This window comes from Macaca nemestrina, chromosome 9 (genome assembly GCF_043159975.1).
Source record: "Macaca nemestrina isolate mMacNem1 chromosome 9, mMacNem.hap1, whole genome shotgun sequence".
In the NCBI taxonomy this organism is placed as follows: Eukaryota; Metazoa; Chordata; class Mammalia; order Primates; family Cercopithecidae; genus Macaca; species Macaca nemestrina.
In genome coordinates this window covers 88908375-88925675 of record NC_092133.1, presented here as the reverse complement: position 1 = coordinate 88925675, position 17301 = coordinate 88908375, and the positions used below count along the sequence as shown (strand labels likewise).

Below are 17301 nucleotides of genomic sequence, written 5' to 3'. Positions count from 1 at the left end.
GCAGAGGATTAGGATTCAGTGGCCAGAAGTAGGACCTGTTCCCAGCAACAACAAATTTAACAATTCCTACTAGAAATGGGATCAGGAGAGAGGCAAATTCACGACCAGCAGAGGTATCAACATCTTCAAGTAGCCGTAACAACTACTTTAATTTTTTGGTAAAAGTTTTTCCAGGTCAATAAAAAATTAAGGGGTTAAAAAGTAAGAGTGATACTTAGATAAAGTTATCAATAACAACCAAGACCCAGAAAGCTTACCCAGCTAGTCAATGAGGAACCACGGATAAGGCTCTTACTACTAACCCCATGCTTTTTCCACTACATCATGCGGGGAGTTGAGCAGGGTCATCTTTCATCAGCAGTATCTAAGACATGGGACACTACAGCTGCAGAACACAGCATAGGAGAAGGTCAAACTTATAACAGCTGAACTCTGGTCAATGACACATGGTTCTCAAATGATCAGAACTGGGTGTCTAGGTGGGGAGTAGTTGCCAAGAAGAGGAGAGAGGTTGTTCCGAATTGCTACATTAGGATAATTGTTATTCATGAAACCCAGAACTAAGTTCATTCATCAGCAACCTTACCTAGCTCTGGGGGCAGAATGGCGAGGCGGTTCCCCTGAATGTGGACCTCTTTAAGCTGGGTAAGCTCCCCGATTTCCTTAGGCAGTGAGATCAGGTTGTTATTCCTATTGTTGAGCTAAACAGAAGAAAACAAGGAGTTGTCAACACATTTTCACTTTAAAACGTGCTCCACAGAAACTCTCATCCTCCTCCATGTCCTCTCTTCTACTAAAACTCAGTCTTTTCCATTTGTTTACAAGTGCCGGTAGATAATCAAGAAACACTATCAGGAGTAGTGGTTTATTCCTGCAAAACAAACCTTACTCCTGCTCAAATTGACTTGATTCTACCCCTAAAAGGCTGCAGCAGTGAATTGATTTTCTAAGAATTTAGATAACTTACTGTCTGCATCTTTGTGAGCTTCCCAATATCTGGTGGCAGGATTTCAAAATTGTTGTCACTCAGATAGAGTGCACACAGGGTGGCTGCAAATTAAACAGCAATATATAAACAGGGTGGCAGGGAACCTAACCATTTGAGGTCTGATCAATACAAGGGAGTCAGCTTTGATTAATAATGCTGGCTTGGTGAAAAGCCTTTGACATACCTGGGGCTCCCAATGATAGCAAGCAGGTCAAACCAAGATTTACTGGCTTATCGTGCATCCAGTGTGTCCAGGAAAACATCTATATCCAAGAGGACTGATGCAATTAACAATGTGGGCACTAGCATTTTGGGGCACAGAGTTTTAACACATTTTGAAAACAGATTGCTATTTTTCTCATCGATTACTTTTGATTCACATTTATATCTCCATTTGCATCCAAAGTAAAACAAAGAAAACTACTGTGCCACTTTTATGGTTACCTAGGGCAAAAAGGTTCTTTCAAGTGAATACAACTATGTTAAAATAGACCTTTTCCTATATAAACAGCACTGTGTTAAAAATTAATGAAAGGCTTTCTGGTGACGGAGGCTATAACCATAGCTCATCAGTTCCATAATCTGACTAATTATTACTGCTTGTTTCTACAGCCTTAAGGACAAAAGTAAATGAAGACAAAGGGGCTAAAATAATGGCATGAAGTTAACAGAGTAAATCCTAACTTAAGCAGAATATCAGTAGTCAGAAATTTGTTCACAATTATTACACAATGATAATATGATTCCAAACTACTGAAGGCTAAAATTCTAAAGCATCTGTTTATCCTCAACCAAAAAAACTCATTATAATTAGGTGTATGTTTTGTTTATCAATATTTATTTATTTCTTATAGATAAGAATCTTGCTCTGTCACCTAGACTGGAGTGCAGTGGGTCACTGCAGCCTCAAATTCCTGGCCTCAAGCCATCTTCCTACCTTGGCCTCCCAATTACCTAAGATTACAGGCACATGCTACTAATTTAATTTACATGGTTAATTTTTAAATTTTTATTTCTAGAGACAGGGTCTCTCTATGTTGCCTAGGCTGGTCCTACACTCCCAGCCTCAAGTGATCTTTGGAGCTCAGACTCCAGAACTGTACGTTAATATAACATAATAAAAACAGGTGCTCCACCACCCAAGAAAATATTTTACAGTTGGTTTCATGTGCTTGAGAAAGTCATAGAGAGATAATGTACATAAGGTAAAAAGTGAAAGTTTAGAGACCAGCTCAGAAAATTCAGATTTTCTGAATGCCATATAAGTTACTAATTGAAGAAATAGAACACTCATTTAAAAGAAGCAAACCTTGTCTGAAATAGTGCATGAGTTCCCAGAAGAAATCACTTTTTTAATTTTCAAAAGCATCTTCAGCAAGAAATTTGTTGGCATATAAAAGAATAAAATGTGGCCAGTAATTTCTTAATGCCTGTGTACTGGATAAATAGGTCAATAAGAGTACTTTTTAAAAGGCTGAAGATAAGAATCCCAGCTGGAAATTTAAAAAATTTGGTTAGTGATTTATTAATAAATATTTTTATAAATAATTGATTGTGACATCCTGGGCAAATATCGCACAAAGAATTAATACCAACATGGGAGGGTACCTTTTTTTGGCATGCTATTTAAAAAGAAAGTCAAGTCTCTTAGCTAAATGTGAGGCTTGATCTCATTTCGGTACATAATCTCTCTCAGAATGTTAATATGACATTACTAAGTCCACTTCAGCCCAATGGTGTCACATAATGATATATCAAATGTACATACTGCTGAGCTACAAAGGAATATTCAAAAGGAGTCTGTAAAGTAAAAAATATCTCTGTCCAGTAATTTCTCTTGGAGTTTATTTAGGGCCTGGCAAATACATTTCACTCTTAGAACACAAAGTATAGTGTTCAGGAGATTTATAGAACTGAAAGTTTCTTACTCAGGTAGAAGAAGTTTCCAGGAAGACAATTTTCGTTCAAGTTGTTGTAAGTCAAGTCCAGAACCTCAAGAGCTGGCAGGGAGCTGAAGCCTCGTGGCAAAGTGTTCAGCCTGTTCATGCTGTTGCAGGGGGACAAAAATCTGTTAGGACACCAAAGACACATTTATACAGATTATCAAAGGCACCTCTGTTTCACAGGCTGAAAGTGTAAGACAGTGCCATGATCCTAGAGTCACTTTATACTGTATTTTTATTTTTTATTTTTTTGAGATAGGGCCTTGCTCTGATGCCCAGGCTGGAGTGCAGTGGCACGATCTCGGCTCACTGCACCCTTGACCTCCCCAGGCTCCTTTCACTTCAGCTTCCCAAGTAGCTGGGACCATAGGCACACACCATCACACCCCACTAATGTTGATATTTTTTGCAGAGATGGGTTTTTGCCAGGTTGCCCAGGCTGGTCTCAAACTCCTGAGCTCGAGCCATTCTCCCACCTCGGCCTCCCAGAATGCTGGGAGTATAGGCATGAGCCACCAAGTCCATCCTATTTTTTTTTTTAATTAAAAAAAGAATTTATTTAAAATTTACATTGACAAGTGAAGATTGTACATACCTATGGTGTACAACATGATACTTCTGATATATGTATAATCCATTGTGGAATGGCTTAAATCACACTATTTAATATACACATTGCCTTGTATCATATGCTTGTCATTTTTTTTGTCTTTTGTGGTGAGAATACTTAAAATTCACTCTCTTAGCAATTTTCAAGTATACCACATATTGTTATTGACTGCAGTCACCATGACGTACAATCCATCTCTTGAATGTACTTCTCCTGTCTAACTAAAATTTCGTGTCCTTTGGTTAACATTTCTGCAATTCCCCTCTCCCTCCAGCCTCTGGTAACTATTTTATTCCCTGTTTCAATGAGGTTTACTTTTTTACATTCCACATATAAATGAGAGGATGTGGTATGTTGTCCTATTTAGACTAATAATTTTAGTCAGAGAGCTTATATATTCCTGAAACATTTGAAAATTTCTTGGTTGTCATTTTTCTCCAATGGTGAAATTTAATCACTGTTTTACAGAAAAACTCAAACCATCACAAAATATCTGTCCTTGTAAAGAAAAATTGCCTTATGAATGTAGTGATAATATCTCAAACTATACACATTGAAGCTTTGTAGTTTTCAGACTTTTGCTTTATTTCATTTCCTTTATTCCTTTTAGAAGGGATAATCATTTTTTTTTTTTTTTTTCCTACAACTGCTAACACTCAAAGTTATCTTCAATTAGAATGGTGATGTCCAGGGGCTGGAGGGAGGGGCAATGGAGAGATGTTTTTTAATGGATGTAGGATTCAGGTTTGCAAGATGAGAACATTCTGGAGATTGGCTGAACAACAATGTGAATACGCTTAACACCATTGAACTGTATACTACAAAGACAGTACTTTTTTTTGTTTGTTTTTTATTTTTTGAGATGGAGTCTCACTCTGTTGCCCAGGCTGGAGTGCAGTGGTGAGATCTCAACTCACTGCAACCTCTGCCTCCCCAGTTCAAGCGATTCTCCCACCTCAGCCTCCTGAATAGCTGGGACTACAGGCGCGTGCCACCAAGCCCAGCTAATTTTTGCATTTTTAGTAGTGAAGGGTTTCACCATGTTGGCCAGGATGGTCTTGATCTCTTGACCTCGTGATCTACCTGCCTTGGCCTCCCAAAGTACTGGGATTACAGGCGTGAGCCACTGCATCCGGCCAGACAGTATATTTTATGTGTATTTTATCATAACTTAAATATTTTTTAAATCATACAATTGACCCTTGAGCAGCATGGGTTTGAACTGCCTGGGTCTAATGACACATGGATATTTTTCTTCTGCCTCTGCTACTCTCCTGAGACAGCAAGACCAACCCTCCTCTTCCTTCTCAGTCCACTCAACATGAAGAAGAGGATGAAGACCTTTAAGATGATCCACTTCCACTTAAAGAACAGTAAATGCACTTTGTTTTCCTTATGGCTTTCCTAATAACATTTTCTTTTCTCTAGCTTACTTTATTGTAAGAATGCAGAATAGAGGCGGCTGGGCGTGGTGGCTCACACCTGTAATCCCAGCACTTTGGGAGGCCAAGGAGGATGGATCCCAAGGTCAGGAGATCGAGACCATCCTGGCTAACACGGTGAAACACCGTCTCTACTAAAAATATAAAAAATTAGCTGGGTGTGGTGGCGGGCACCTGTAGTCCTGGCTACTCGGGAGGCTGAGGCAGGAGAATGGCATGAACCCGGGAGGCAGAGCTTGCAGTGAGCTGAGATCATGCCACTGTAGTCCAGCCTCGGCGACAGAGCGAGACTCTGTCTCAAAAAAAAAAAAATGCAGAATAGAATAATAGAATACATATAACACACAAAATATGTGTTAATTGACATTTATGTTTTGGTAAGGCTTCCTGTCAACTGTAGGCTATTAGTAATTAAGTTTGTTCAGGATCAAAAATTATGCGTGGATTTTTGACTGCATGGGGGTCAGTGTGTTGCTTCCTCAAGCCACGTGTTGTTCAAGGGTCAATTGTGTGTGGGTGTGTGTGTGGGTGTGTGTAGTGTGTGTGGGTGTATGTGGTGTTGTGTGTAGTGTTATGTGTGTGTGTATGGGGGTGTTATGTGTGGTGTGTGGAGAGTGTGCTGTGTGTGTGGTGTGTGCAGGGGATGTGGTGTGTGTGTGGTGTGTGTGGGTGGGTGTGGGGTGTGTGTGCGGTGTGGTGTGTGTGTGTGGTGTGGTGTGTGTGTGGAGGATGTGGTGGTGTGTGTGGTATGTGTGTGGTGTGTGTGTGTGGGGTATGGATGTGGTATGGTGTGGTATGTGTATGGGGTGTGTGTAGGGGTGTAGTGGTATGTGTGTTTAGGCAGTATGTGTGTGTGGTGTGTGTGAGGGTGTGTGTGCGTGTTTGTGTCTGCATGTTTCCAGTGAAATCTAAGGAAATTTTTTTCTTTTTTAAAATCATACTTTAAGTCCTAGGGTACATGTGCACAACATGCAGGTTTGTTACCTAGGTATATATGTGCCATGTTGGTTGGCGGCACCCATCAACTCATCATTTACATTAGTTATTTCTCCTAATGCTATCCCTCCCCTATCCCCCCACTCCCCAACAGGCCCCAGTGTGTGACGTTAAGGGATTTTTTTTCTACACTATCTTTTATCCTTTTCTTTAAGCCCCTTATTTTTCTCAATGCAGTTCCCTTTGAGCATGCTTAAAAGCCAATTAAAAAAAAAACTTTAATAAAAGTTGACAGGTATTGAAAGGTGGAAGGGACTGTGACAATAAAAATCATTCCAGTCATCGATGCTTCTCATAACAGATCAAGCTCAGTCCAGTCCTACCAAGCGGGCCTCACCAGAAACAGCTGACAGCAGAGGGGGAAACCAAAATGGAAACGTGGGTTCCCCATCTCAGGAAGAAAATGTCCCAGACAGACTACACCCAGCAAAACTAGCTTCACGACTATCTACTGCCATGACAGCAACAATGAACATTCTCCATGAAGTCACAATTTGTGAAGCACATTATGGCAAGTACTTCGCTTGTTCACTAAAACTACCTTGTAATACAGGCAAGATGGAGCTTGTAATTAATGCCATCTTGAGATGAAAAAACAGCCTAAGAGAGAGTAAGGAGCAAAGACTTCAGAAGTGGGTGACATGTGTCTGGAAGCACCCTGTACCTCACGGAGGCCAAAGCCACTCCAGACCCGTGGGCTCCTATGCAAGGATTCTGAGAAGAAGTGCAAGTCAGAGACAGCGAGGGAGGTAGGGAAGCATACACTAGGTGCTTCTGTCTTTAAACACTGCTTTAAGTTATCCATTTTTGAAAACTGCTGATTCCTTTACATTTTTCTCTGCAAATAAAGAAATACACTTTTGCAATATTAGGTACAGGAAATCCACAGTTAAACAGGCTTAGAGGGAAGAGGCATCTCACTTGAGAGAGAGCTCCCATTCAATCTCCAGCCCAGAGCAAGCCTGGAGCCCCTCCACCTCTTGGTGGCAAGAATCTACTTAACCGAAGGTTCCTTTCTCCTTTGAGTGACAAAACAATACCTACAACGTGTAAGGAACACAGCAGAGTCCCACGTGCAGCTGACAGCAGTATGTAACAGTAGTAGGCACGCCACCCTGGGGGGCAGAAAGGAAGTCCTTAAACAAATGCTGAAACTTCAGGAGAGCTGCTAGCAACAGCCCCAGCTACAAACGGGGCAAGGAACTGCAGAGACTTCTGGCCACCTCTTTGGAGGCCAGACCATGTGCACGGTGACCTGGTGGCATCTCTCTCTGCAGAATGAAGGCTGGAACACACTGGCTGTCCCCCTTCCCCTCAGCAGGTGCTAACATCCATCTCCATCCATCCACATTTCCACATGTGGGAATTCCATGCTCAGGGCCCCACTCTGACACTGCTAGCAATCAAGGTTTCCATGAGAGGTTACAGGGGGAGTAGGAACAGAATGGAGCTTTAAGGTAGGAGACAGCTAGGTGAGGAGTCTGGCTCCAGCACTTGCCAGCTGCGTGACCTTGACCAAGTTACTCAGCTTCTCTGAGACCGAATTTCCTCAAGTATAAAATAAGGCTGATAACATCTTCAGGGCAGGATCACTGGGAGGGTGAGAGAGAAAATATGTGAAGCACCCAACACCCGATCCATGGTTCACACGTGGCTTCTCAGGAAAGGAGAGCAGTTGCTAGAATTATTTTTCAAAAGATTTGAGAGAAAATTTTGAATCAGCCCTAAGCGAGCAAGCTCACCTCATGACAAGCCACTTGGGATGGTCTGAATATCAAGTGTGGTTTTACCATTTGTGCCACACTTGCTTAATCTCAGGTGACTTCAGGTGTTGAAACATAAAGCTTCATAGGGCTCAGCTATGCCAATTGGTATCAATTCTTTGTTTGCATGGGAAGATTTTTCAAATGCATGTTGGAAGTGGGCAAATGTCTGCATATAAAACTGGGATGTCTAAGGCTATTCAGCATCTGTTTTCCTTTTCTTCTAAAGCCCCAGAAAGGTCTGTACAGACTCCTTTTCAGAGCAGTTTCTTCTCTGCAGGTTGTCTTGAGCACCTCCAGCTTCAATAAAACCTTCTTGGCTAAAAGCACTAATTTTCTCAACTCCACAGTGACCTACTCACAGTTATCAAAAATAAATATTAAAAAAATCTAGGCTGAGCCCGGTGGCTCATATCTGTAATTCTAGCACTTTGGGAGGCCAACACAGGCAGATTGCTTGAGCTCAGGAGCTCAAGACCAGCCTGGGCAACATGGCAAAACCCCGTCTCTACAAAAAAGACTACAAAAATTAGCCAGGTGAGGTGGCACCTACCTGTGGTCCCAGCTGCTCAGGAGGCTGAGGTGGGAGGATCACTTGAGCCCAGGAGGCATAGGTAGCAGTGAGCGGAGATCACGCCACTGCACTCCAGCCTGGGAGACAGAGCGAGACCCTGTCTCAATAAATAAATAAATAAATAAATAAATAAATAAATAAATAATCCAAATCCATAAGTACCCCACATGGTACTTAATAAAAACTTCTATGTGTTCATGAGACAAGCTCTAGCAACAAACAAGGTCAAACGTTATTTGTGAATAGTTGGGCACAGTGGTCCTGCTGTGAAGTTATCCTAGAAATAATCATCAGCATGGGAACATGTGTGGTTTCACATTTTTTGGAAAATAACTCTAGGAAATAAACTGTATTTAAGCAATTAAGAATAGAAATAAACTTTCTTTTATTTATTCAGGTGGCCTAAAATTATCTCATGTCTTACAAGCAACAGAATAAACTGCAAATACTATATAAAACTTTGAAAGCAAATTCTTATTGAGGATGCCTTTTGGATCACGCATACAAGTGGCTTGCCTGCTCCATTTTGTGATCTCCTGTGTGTATGCTTTCTTTCACCCTGGCTCCTTAGGATAAGGAGTCCTCCCTATAACTTGCCTTACTGTGTGAACATAATTCTTCATGCCATTTGAGGACAGAGGCATCCTTTAGTGAAACCCATCTTAGCTCCTTTCCCTAAGAACTGGGAGGTTTTCTTCAAACTTTGACAACTCCATCTATGCAGCTACGTAATTAAATACAAAAAGCTTTACACAATCAATAAAACAACGACAGCCAAAAGTGTAAACAACTCCAAAGAGAACAAGAAGGCAACTAAGATGCATTCATGAAAAAGAAAAGTTTAGGGCTGGGTACAGTGGCTCATGCCTATAATCCCAGCACTTTGGGAGGCCAAGGCGAGTGGATCACCTGAGGTCAGGAGTTCGAGACCAGCCTGACCAAGATGGTAAAATGGCATCTCTACTAAAAATACAAAAGTAGCTGGATGTGGTGGTGCATGCCTGTAATCCCAGCTACTCGGGAGGCTGAGGCAGGAGAATCGCTTGAACCCAGGAGGTAGAGGTTGCAGTGAGCTGAGATCGTACCATTGCACTGGAGCCTGGGCAAGAAGAGCAAAACTCTGTCCCCAAAATTAAAAACAAACAAACAAACACACACACAACAAAACAAAACAAAACAAGAAAAACGGAAAATAAAAAGAAAAGTTTACAGCTCTGTCCTACGGTGCCTCAAACCAAACAGAACAAAACCTGAGCTTATTATTTTCTTCCCAAACCTGTCTCCATCTGCTCTATTTTTCAGCTGTCCAACACAGAAACGTAGGTATCATTCTATCCCATCAGTTACTGCTGTCAATGTTACCACCTGTATAGTTTTCATATAAAATCCCTCCCTGCCTCCACTGTCACTGTCCTAGTTCACATGGGACATGAAGCTCATGTTCTTACTGGTCTCCTAACCTCTAGTTTCCCTCCCTCCACCCTCTTCTCCACACTGATCTTTTGTAGGAAAATCTGACCATATCTCATATCCACTACTCGGCTATGCAAATTTCTCAATTGTCAGCACGATAAAATTGGAGCTCGTTTATTTATTTATTTATGTATTTATTTTTGAGATGTAGTATCACTCTGTCACGTAGGCTGGAGTACGATCTCAGCTCACTGAAGCCTCTGCCTCCTAGGTTCAAACGATTCTCCTGCCTCAACCTCCTGGATAGAATAGCTGGGATCATAGGTGCACGCCACCACACTTAGTTAATTTTTGTATTTTTAGTAGAGATGAGGTTTCACCATCTTGAGGAGGCTGTTCTTGAACTCCTGGCCTCAGCTGACCCACCAGCCTCAGCCTCCCAAAGCGCTGGGACTACAGGCGTGAGCCACCATGCCCTGGAGGAGCTTGTTTATTTAGCACAGAGGCCTTTCATTAGCACTTTTGACTCCCTGTCATTATTATAAACATTTATTTGTTTATGATTGGTTTCCTCAACTGCAATGGAAGCTCCATCAGGGCTGGATGGCCAGTAGCTAGAACCATGCCTGGTACACACTGGGAACTTAGTAAATCCTCATTCACTGAACAGCAGATATCCAGGATTCCCTGTCTAGTCTGACCTCTGACCTTACAGCTGCCTGCCTCACACATTATACTCAACAGTGCCAAAAAAACAACAATTCCTAGGCCCCAGGCAGGCAGTGCTGTGAGCATTTAAATATGTCATTTGCGACTGGGCGTGGTAGCTCACGTCTGTAATCCCAGCACTTTGGGATGTCACGTGGATGGATCACGAGGTCAAGAGATCAATCAAGACCATCCTGGCCAACATGGTAAAACCCGTCTATACTAAAAACACAAAAATTAGCTGGGCATGGTGGTGTGCGCCTGTAGTCCCAGCTACATGAGAGGCTGAGGCAGGACAATTGCTTGAACCTGGGAGGCAGAGGTTGCAGTGTGCCGAGATCACATTACTGCACTCCAGCCTGGCGACAAAGCAAGACTCCATCTCATAAAATACATAAATAAATTTTAAAAAAGGCAAATATCTGGCCAGCATCTATTGCCACTCCACATCAATCACTAACTTAACCAGAGCATTTAGTGGCTAAAATTTAATGAATATATGACTTTGCACAGAGACAGAAACATGAGTGGGCAGTTTCATCTAACAGCTGTGCCAATGAAGATGGAATTCTGATGCCGCAGTTCCGATTTGGGTCTATGGATGTGTTGGTCTGTTCTCCCATTGCTATAAAGGAATGCCTGAGGCTGGGTAACTTACAAGAAAAGAGGTTTAACTGACTCATGGTTCTACCAGCTGTATAAGAAGCATGGCAGCCGCTGCTTGTGGGGAAGCCTCAGGGAGCTTTTACTCATGGTGGAAGGCAATGAAGGAGCCTGTGTATTACATGGCAGGAGAAGGATAGCACGAGGGGTCTTGCAATAACTCACTCACTATCATAAGGACACTACCAAGAGGGGATGGTGCTAAACCATTCATGAGAGCTCCACCCCCATGATCTAATCACCTCCCACCAGGCCCCACCTCCAACACTGGAGATTACAATTCCACATGAGATTTGGTGGGGACACAGATCCAAACCATATCAATGGAGTCTGATGGAGCCTTTAGACCCATAACCTATGGGGTTCTCTTCCCAGCTTGGCCACTAACCTCAGGGGTGACCAGAACCCAGTCCCTTAGCCCCTTTGAAAAGGCTTGGCTTCCTCTGTATAAAATGAAAGCACTAAAACTTGCCCTCCCTACCTCACAAATGTTGAGAGGATCAAGTGCTGCAAAGCAATACATGAAGACAGGTTATCATTATTATTATTTACTGCTACCTGGTTCTGCAACCTCAGTTGAATCAAAACTCCTCTCTTCACCTTGGCATAAAGAAAGACAGAGAATTGTCACCTCTCAACTACAGAGAAGAATTGCAAAAATGAATGAAGCAACATTAGGGAATACATTCTTCCCTCCATGGCATGAAGGTGCTTTGTAAACCGTTCCTATTTAACACAGAGAGAAAAAAAATCAACCATATTACAACTTGTCTGCCAGTTCATGCTAGGCAAGTAAGTCCCTTCTTGGTCAAGAGAACTGAGATAAAATTTTACTGGACACAAAATACAGTAAAAATGTAACTTCCTTATTATGCCAACTATTAGCTTCTCAATTAGCTCTCAAATATTCACTAATGTAGGCCACCGAAAGGATATATTAAAACAATAAAATTTTTTTTAAAGCCCAAAACACAAAAACAAATTAGAAATCCACTTCTGTGCAATGATATAAATGGAATTCCTCCCCTGGCCTTACCCAGCATGCCCCTTCCACTCTCTTCCTCTCCATCCTTTCCCCTCCACTGATACTCACCCAAGGTTCAGGTGTTTGAGTTTTTGATGGCTGCTGATCTGTGTGGGCAGCTCCTTGATCTGGTTATTTAAAAAGCTGAGCACTTCCAAATTCTTCAGTTCTGCTATGTTTGGTGGTACCACCATGGAAACATAAATGTGAATCTGGGAACAGAACTCCTAGCAAGGGATGGCAGCAGCACATTTCTTTTCTTCAAAGCAAAGAAAGATATAACTCCAAAAGGACCATTGAATTCACCTATCAGTCTTACTTATTTTTTACGGGTTTTTCATAAGCAATCGCTCACTTCTGAGTGGCCGCTGAAATGCTTTTTCGTGTATCATTAGCTAAGTGCTTGGCATAGTTTGTTTCAGATGGACAATGAAGAGGGAAACAGAGCAAAAATGCACAAAAGGGAATTTGTGTACCATAGCAGCCTATAAAATTGAATATTACGAAGCATACATACTTATAGTTGTCGTATAGGATCTTTTAAGTGCAATTGTTTTTTTCCTTTTGGTTTTCTTGCATTGCCACCAGAAGAAAGACAGCAACCTCCAAATCCCTTCCTGGGTGACGTACATTGAAGCTGTTTAAATAACCCAGTATCTGAAGAGCTGTCCTCTTAACATTGCATTATATTAGCTCAATTTTAAATAATGAAATATTCGAATGAAAAATTCAAATAGCTGCATGTAGCTAGTGGCTGTCCTAGTTTCTGATTTTGGCCTAGTTTCTGATTTTGGCCTCTGGAATAATGTATCTTGATCAACACCACACACACATATAGACACACACACATACATACACATACACACACACAAAGGTTACATCAGATTAGCAACAGATCGATATACTATTATTATATAGAAATAAAAAAGTCAACTCAGCAGCATGCTATGAATACTAGTATGCAGATCAAAGGTGAAAATCAACCACTGGGGACCTGAAAGTTTCCTCCTTCCTTAGTGTGTGTATGTATGTGTGTGTGTGTGTGTATATATATATATATACACACACACACACACGTATATTTATACTTGAAAATACAAATGTAAAAGCCAAAGACATCTTTATCTCATAAAGCACAAACTATAAATTGGCAGCAGAAGGACTTTCCATAGGCTGTAATTCATCTATCCCATTTGCTATTCAATCATTCTTCAAACATTTGTATGGCGATAAGCTTGGCCATGGTTCATGTAAACTCCGATACCAAGGCTATCCAGGTAACTAAAAACATGAACAGGGGCCTGGAGCCCAGCCCAAAAAAGTGTGATATCTCATATCAGTCAGGTTTACTTCCCATCCCATCTGCTTCCTCCAGGAGTGCCCCAGGAGGCTGGAAAACCAACCTGCTTGCCTGCAGTCAGACCAAAGTGCCTGCAGGGCTCATTAACTTCTTTTTGGCTGGAAGCACCTCCACTTTGCTGGACAGGCTGGAGAAACCAGAGTCCATCTGATTTCTGGACTGACACGGCCCCTCCCTGAGCAACAGCTTTACTCCTAAAAGGACATGTATCTATGGCCATTGGTTACATCTGCAACAATCATGAGCCACCCGGCACTGCAGTTGATGCATAGTCACAAAATCAACAATTAATCAGCTCAAGAACAGCTTCCCTCAACCAGCCAGCAGCCCACAAAGTATCTCCCCTCCACATGAAGAATCAAAATCAACTACTTAATTTATAACAATTGCATTTCAATTCTGTTGAATTGAGTAAGGAAGATTCTGTTCTATGATCTAAAATTAATAATTCCACAACCAATAGCTTAAGCATTTTAGGAGTTACACAATAATAATTAACAGGGCGTGTTCTGGGGCTGGGCTATCTGATGGACAGCCACTAGCTACATGCAGCTATTTGAATTTAAACCCAGATGAATCAAAATTAAATTAAACGATGAATGCTATTGTTTGGTCACAGCAGCCACATTTCAAGAGCTCGACAGCCACATGTGGTGTCTAGTGGCTCCACTACTGCATGGCAGGGATACTGACCATTTCCATCACCACAGAACGTTCTATTAGACAGCCCTGCTCTATGGCAGTGGGTCTCAAACCACAGAGACATCAGAATCGCCAGAGGGCTTGCTGAAACACAGATGGAGGGGTATCCCGGAGTTTCTGATTTGGTAAGTTTGGGGTAAAGCCTGAGAATCTGAATTTCCAGCAACTTCTCAGGGGATGCTGATGTTGCTGCTTTGGGAACCATATTTTGGTTCAGAAAACTTAATTCATTGGCAGCATCAGGATAATCAATCCAACACATTTGTCCCTTACCCTGTGCAATAATGCGATGAGTATAATAATCAATCTTATCCAAATGAAGACGCCTATTGAGCTGGGGGATTGACAAGAATGAAACACATGATACTCTAGATAGCTAACACGTTCAATGTGGGTGCCACAAGCAAACACTTTCTAGTCAACTTCTGCTTCCCCACACAGGATTTTATGCTAAGATCAGTATTGCTTAAGATGGATAACTCCAGATTTCATGCCTGTGCTGTGGATGGAAAGCATCATGTGTTCAGAGCAGCTTCTGGCTTCCTGGCAGCCGTGGGTGTGCGTTAGCATGGTGCAGGGTCTAGTGCTGCCCTTCTGGGGCTGAAGAGAACCTGGCTGTCGCTGGTAACCGTATGACTCTAAAGACCAAAGTGTGACCCCCTGACCCTCCCGTGGGCTGCACCCAAGCAGAGCTCTCATCCTTATGTTTTTGTGTGGTGCCTGCTGCTCCCAGAGTCTGCCACTCCTTACAGCTTTGTGTCTTTGCCTCAAGGGCCACAAGATGCTTTTGCTCAAAAAGCACCCCAATCAGCTGCACCCAAGCTGGTCTGTCTGTGCCATTACTACCACCCAGCATCCTGCCATTAGGGCTCAGTGTTTTGAAGTATAGCAGGTGACATTTCTTTGCATGACCACCCTTGGTCACTATGAATTTGCCACTGAGTGACTTAATTCAGTATGCTAGGGAATTCAAGGCTTTTCTCCTCTGGAAAGCACTTTATATGCAAAAAAAAAAAAAAAAAAAAAAAAAAAAAAAAAAAAGGTCATTTGTAGTTACAGTGATTAATTATGTTTGTTTTCTGGACAAAAACACAAGGTGGATAATGAACTTATTACATATTACCATAAGAGTTTGAAGTTCAAAAGTATACTAATGATAACTGGCTTCACAGATTTTATGGGATTTCACCCAAAGCAGCTATTAAAGGAGTGAATTACAGTAGTTCTAAGTTATTTAAACATAAAGTTTATGAAACAGTGAAATTCTCATTTAGAAGGTTCTACATGTTCCTCAAGGTAAACGTAAAATATCAAAATATCTAAGCATCTACCCCAAAAAGGTCAACAAATAATAGCTTTATAAGTAACAAAGTTCTCCAAATATTATTAGCTTTATAAATAACAAAGGTAATGCTGCTTTCAGTTAATAAACAACAAGTATTTACTGAGAACCTGTGCCCCGAAAGCACATGCTCACTCTATCCTAGTATGAGCCGCCTCAGGATTCTATAGCCTAAGTCACTTTAGTAAACAAAAAAAATCCCTGGCTTAACTCACTGCAACACAATGGTCCTACTCTTTCAGCAGCAATGTGAAAAATCAATTACATGAAAATTAGAGGAAAAAGTATAAGCAATTAATAAGGTAGATTTTAAAGTATAAAGCCAAACATGCAAAAATATATGCTCCTGAGCTATAAAAGGTGTGTATGCATAACCAAACAAATCTCCTGAAAAACTGACAAGCATAGATTTCTTCTCCTCCGAGGATATAAAAATTAATTTCTGAATCTTGTGTTAACTTCCAAAGCATCTTCAGGAGGATATATGAACTCTGAATTCTTGCAGGAACACCGCTTCTAAATTGACTCCAGTTCTGATGCGCTACCCCTCCAGCAAAGCCGTACTTGAATAAAGAGCTTTAATTGGGGAGCTGGGAGGGAGAAGCAGCACCGAGAGGAAAGGAAATGGCATTCAATGGCATTCAGTGGCATGGGGAGGAAGTGACACCCAGCGAAGGGTAAGAAAAGGAAGAGTAGGAAAATTGCCCAGGAAATTCCAAAACACTGGGAAGAGAGAGAAAGAGAATATGAAAAAAAACTTCAACCCATCAATGGAGAAAAACAAGCTCAGTGTTATAAAAGGAGTGATCTAGGCTCTTTTATGTGAGTACATGTCTTTATTATGTATAATATGTATGAATGTATATCTACACGTAAGCCTCGATTATTAGCATTACGTGGTAGACAGTAAGCAAGTCACATTCTATCTTGCACTCTTACACACACACATAAAAAGCATGTTTTGCCATTAGTTTCTGTCTTCTTTTACAATTAAGAATTAATCTAGCTGGGTGCAGTGGCTCACACTTGTAATCCCAGCACTTTGGGAAGAAGCTGAAGTGGGTGGGTTACTTGAGCCCAGGAGTTTCAGAACAGCCTGGCCAATGGGGCAAAATACCACCTCTACAAAAAATTAGCTTGGCATGGTGGTGCATGCCTGTAGTCCCAGCTACTCAGGAGTCTAAGGTGGAAATATCACTTGAACCTGGAGGTTAAGGCTGCAGTGAGCTGAGATTGTGCCACTGCACCAGCCTGGGCAACAAAGAAAGACCCTGTCTCAAAACAAAAACAAAAACAAAAACAAACAAAAGGGAATTAATCCAGCAAGAGGACAAAACTGGACTGCTTCTCTTCCTACTGGACCTTATCTTTAGGGTCACTGCATGAGGACGGCAGGAAGGGGAGGGAAAGGAAGAGGCCCAGGGCTAGGAAAATCCACCAAATCCACATGGGAGCTTTGATCTTTCCCTCTGAACTAACACAACTATGGCTTTTAACCTTAGGAACTGTCCCTGTTCTTCTATTGGAATGAGTAAGGATCCAGAGCCACAGGAACACTTCGTCCATGGTGCTCCTAGCTTGACCTGATGGGACATCTCAAGTGCACACACACATCACTTGCAGAGACAGCAGGGGACATGGTGGAGCAGCCACTTGGAAGCCATGCAGAAAGCTCTGTCTTTCCCTCCTTCTGGTCATTTAACCACTTTACACCTGTTTCCTTCACGTGATACAGAGTGAGGGTTCAACAAATTTGCTCTTTCCCTTTCATCT

The 17301-nt window shown here is 41.7% G+C and overlaps 1 protein-coding gene across 1 annotated transcript; it reads right to left on the bottom strand.

The window, feature by feature from the left end:
• Window positions 1-344: 344 nt before the first annotated feature.
• LOC105486573 (ras suppressor protein 1-like) lies at window positions 345-17094 on the bottom strand. Its single transcript, XM_071068723.1, has 6 exons — window positions 17026-17094; window positions 12194-12336; window positions 2917-3035; window positions 968-1050; window positions 587-701; window positions 345-385 (listed from the first exon to the last, which is right to left on the bottom strand). Exons 1-6 carry the CDS (start codon window positions 17092-17094, stop codon window positions 345-347), a joined length of 570 nt encoding a protein of 189 aa, XP_070924824.1.
• Between the last annotated feature and the right edge of the window lie 207 nt (window positions 17095-17301).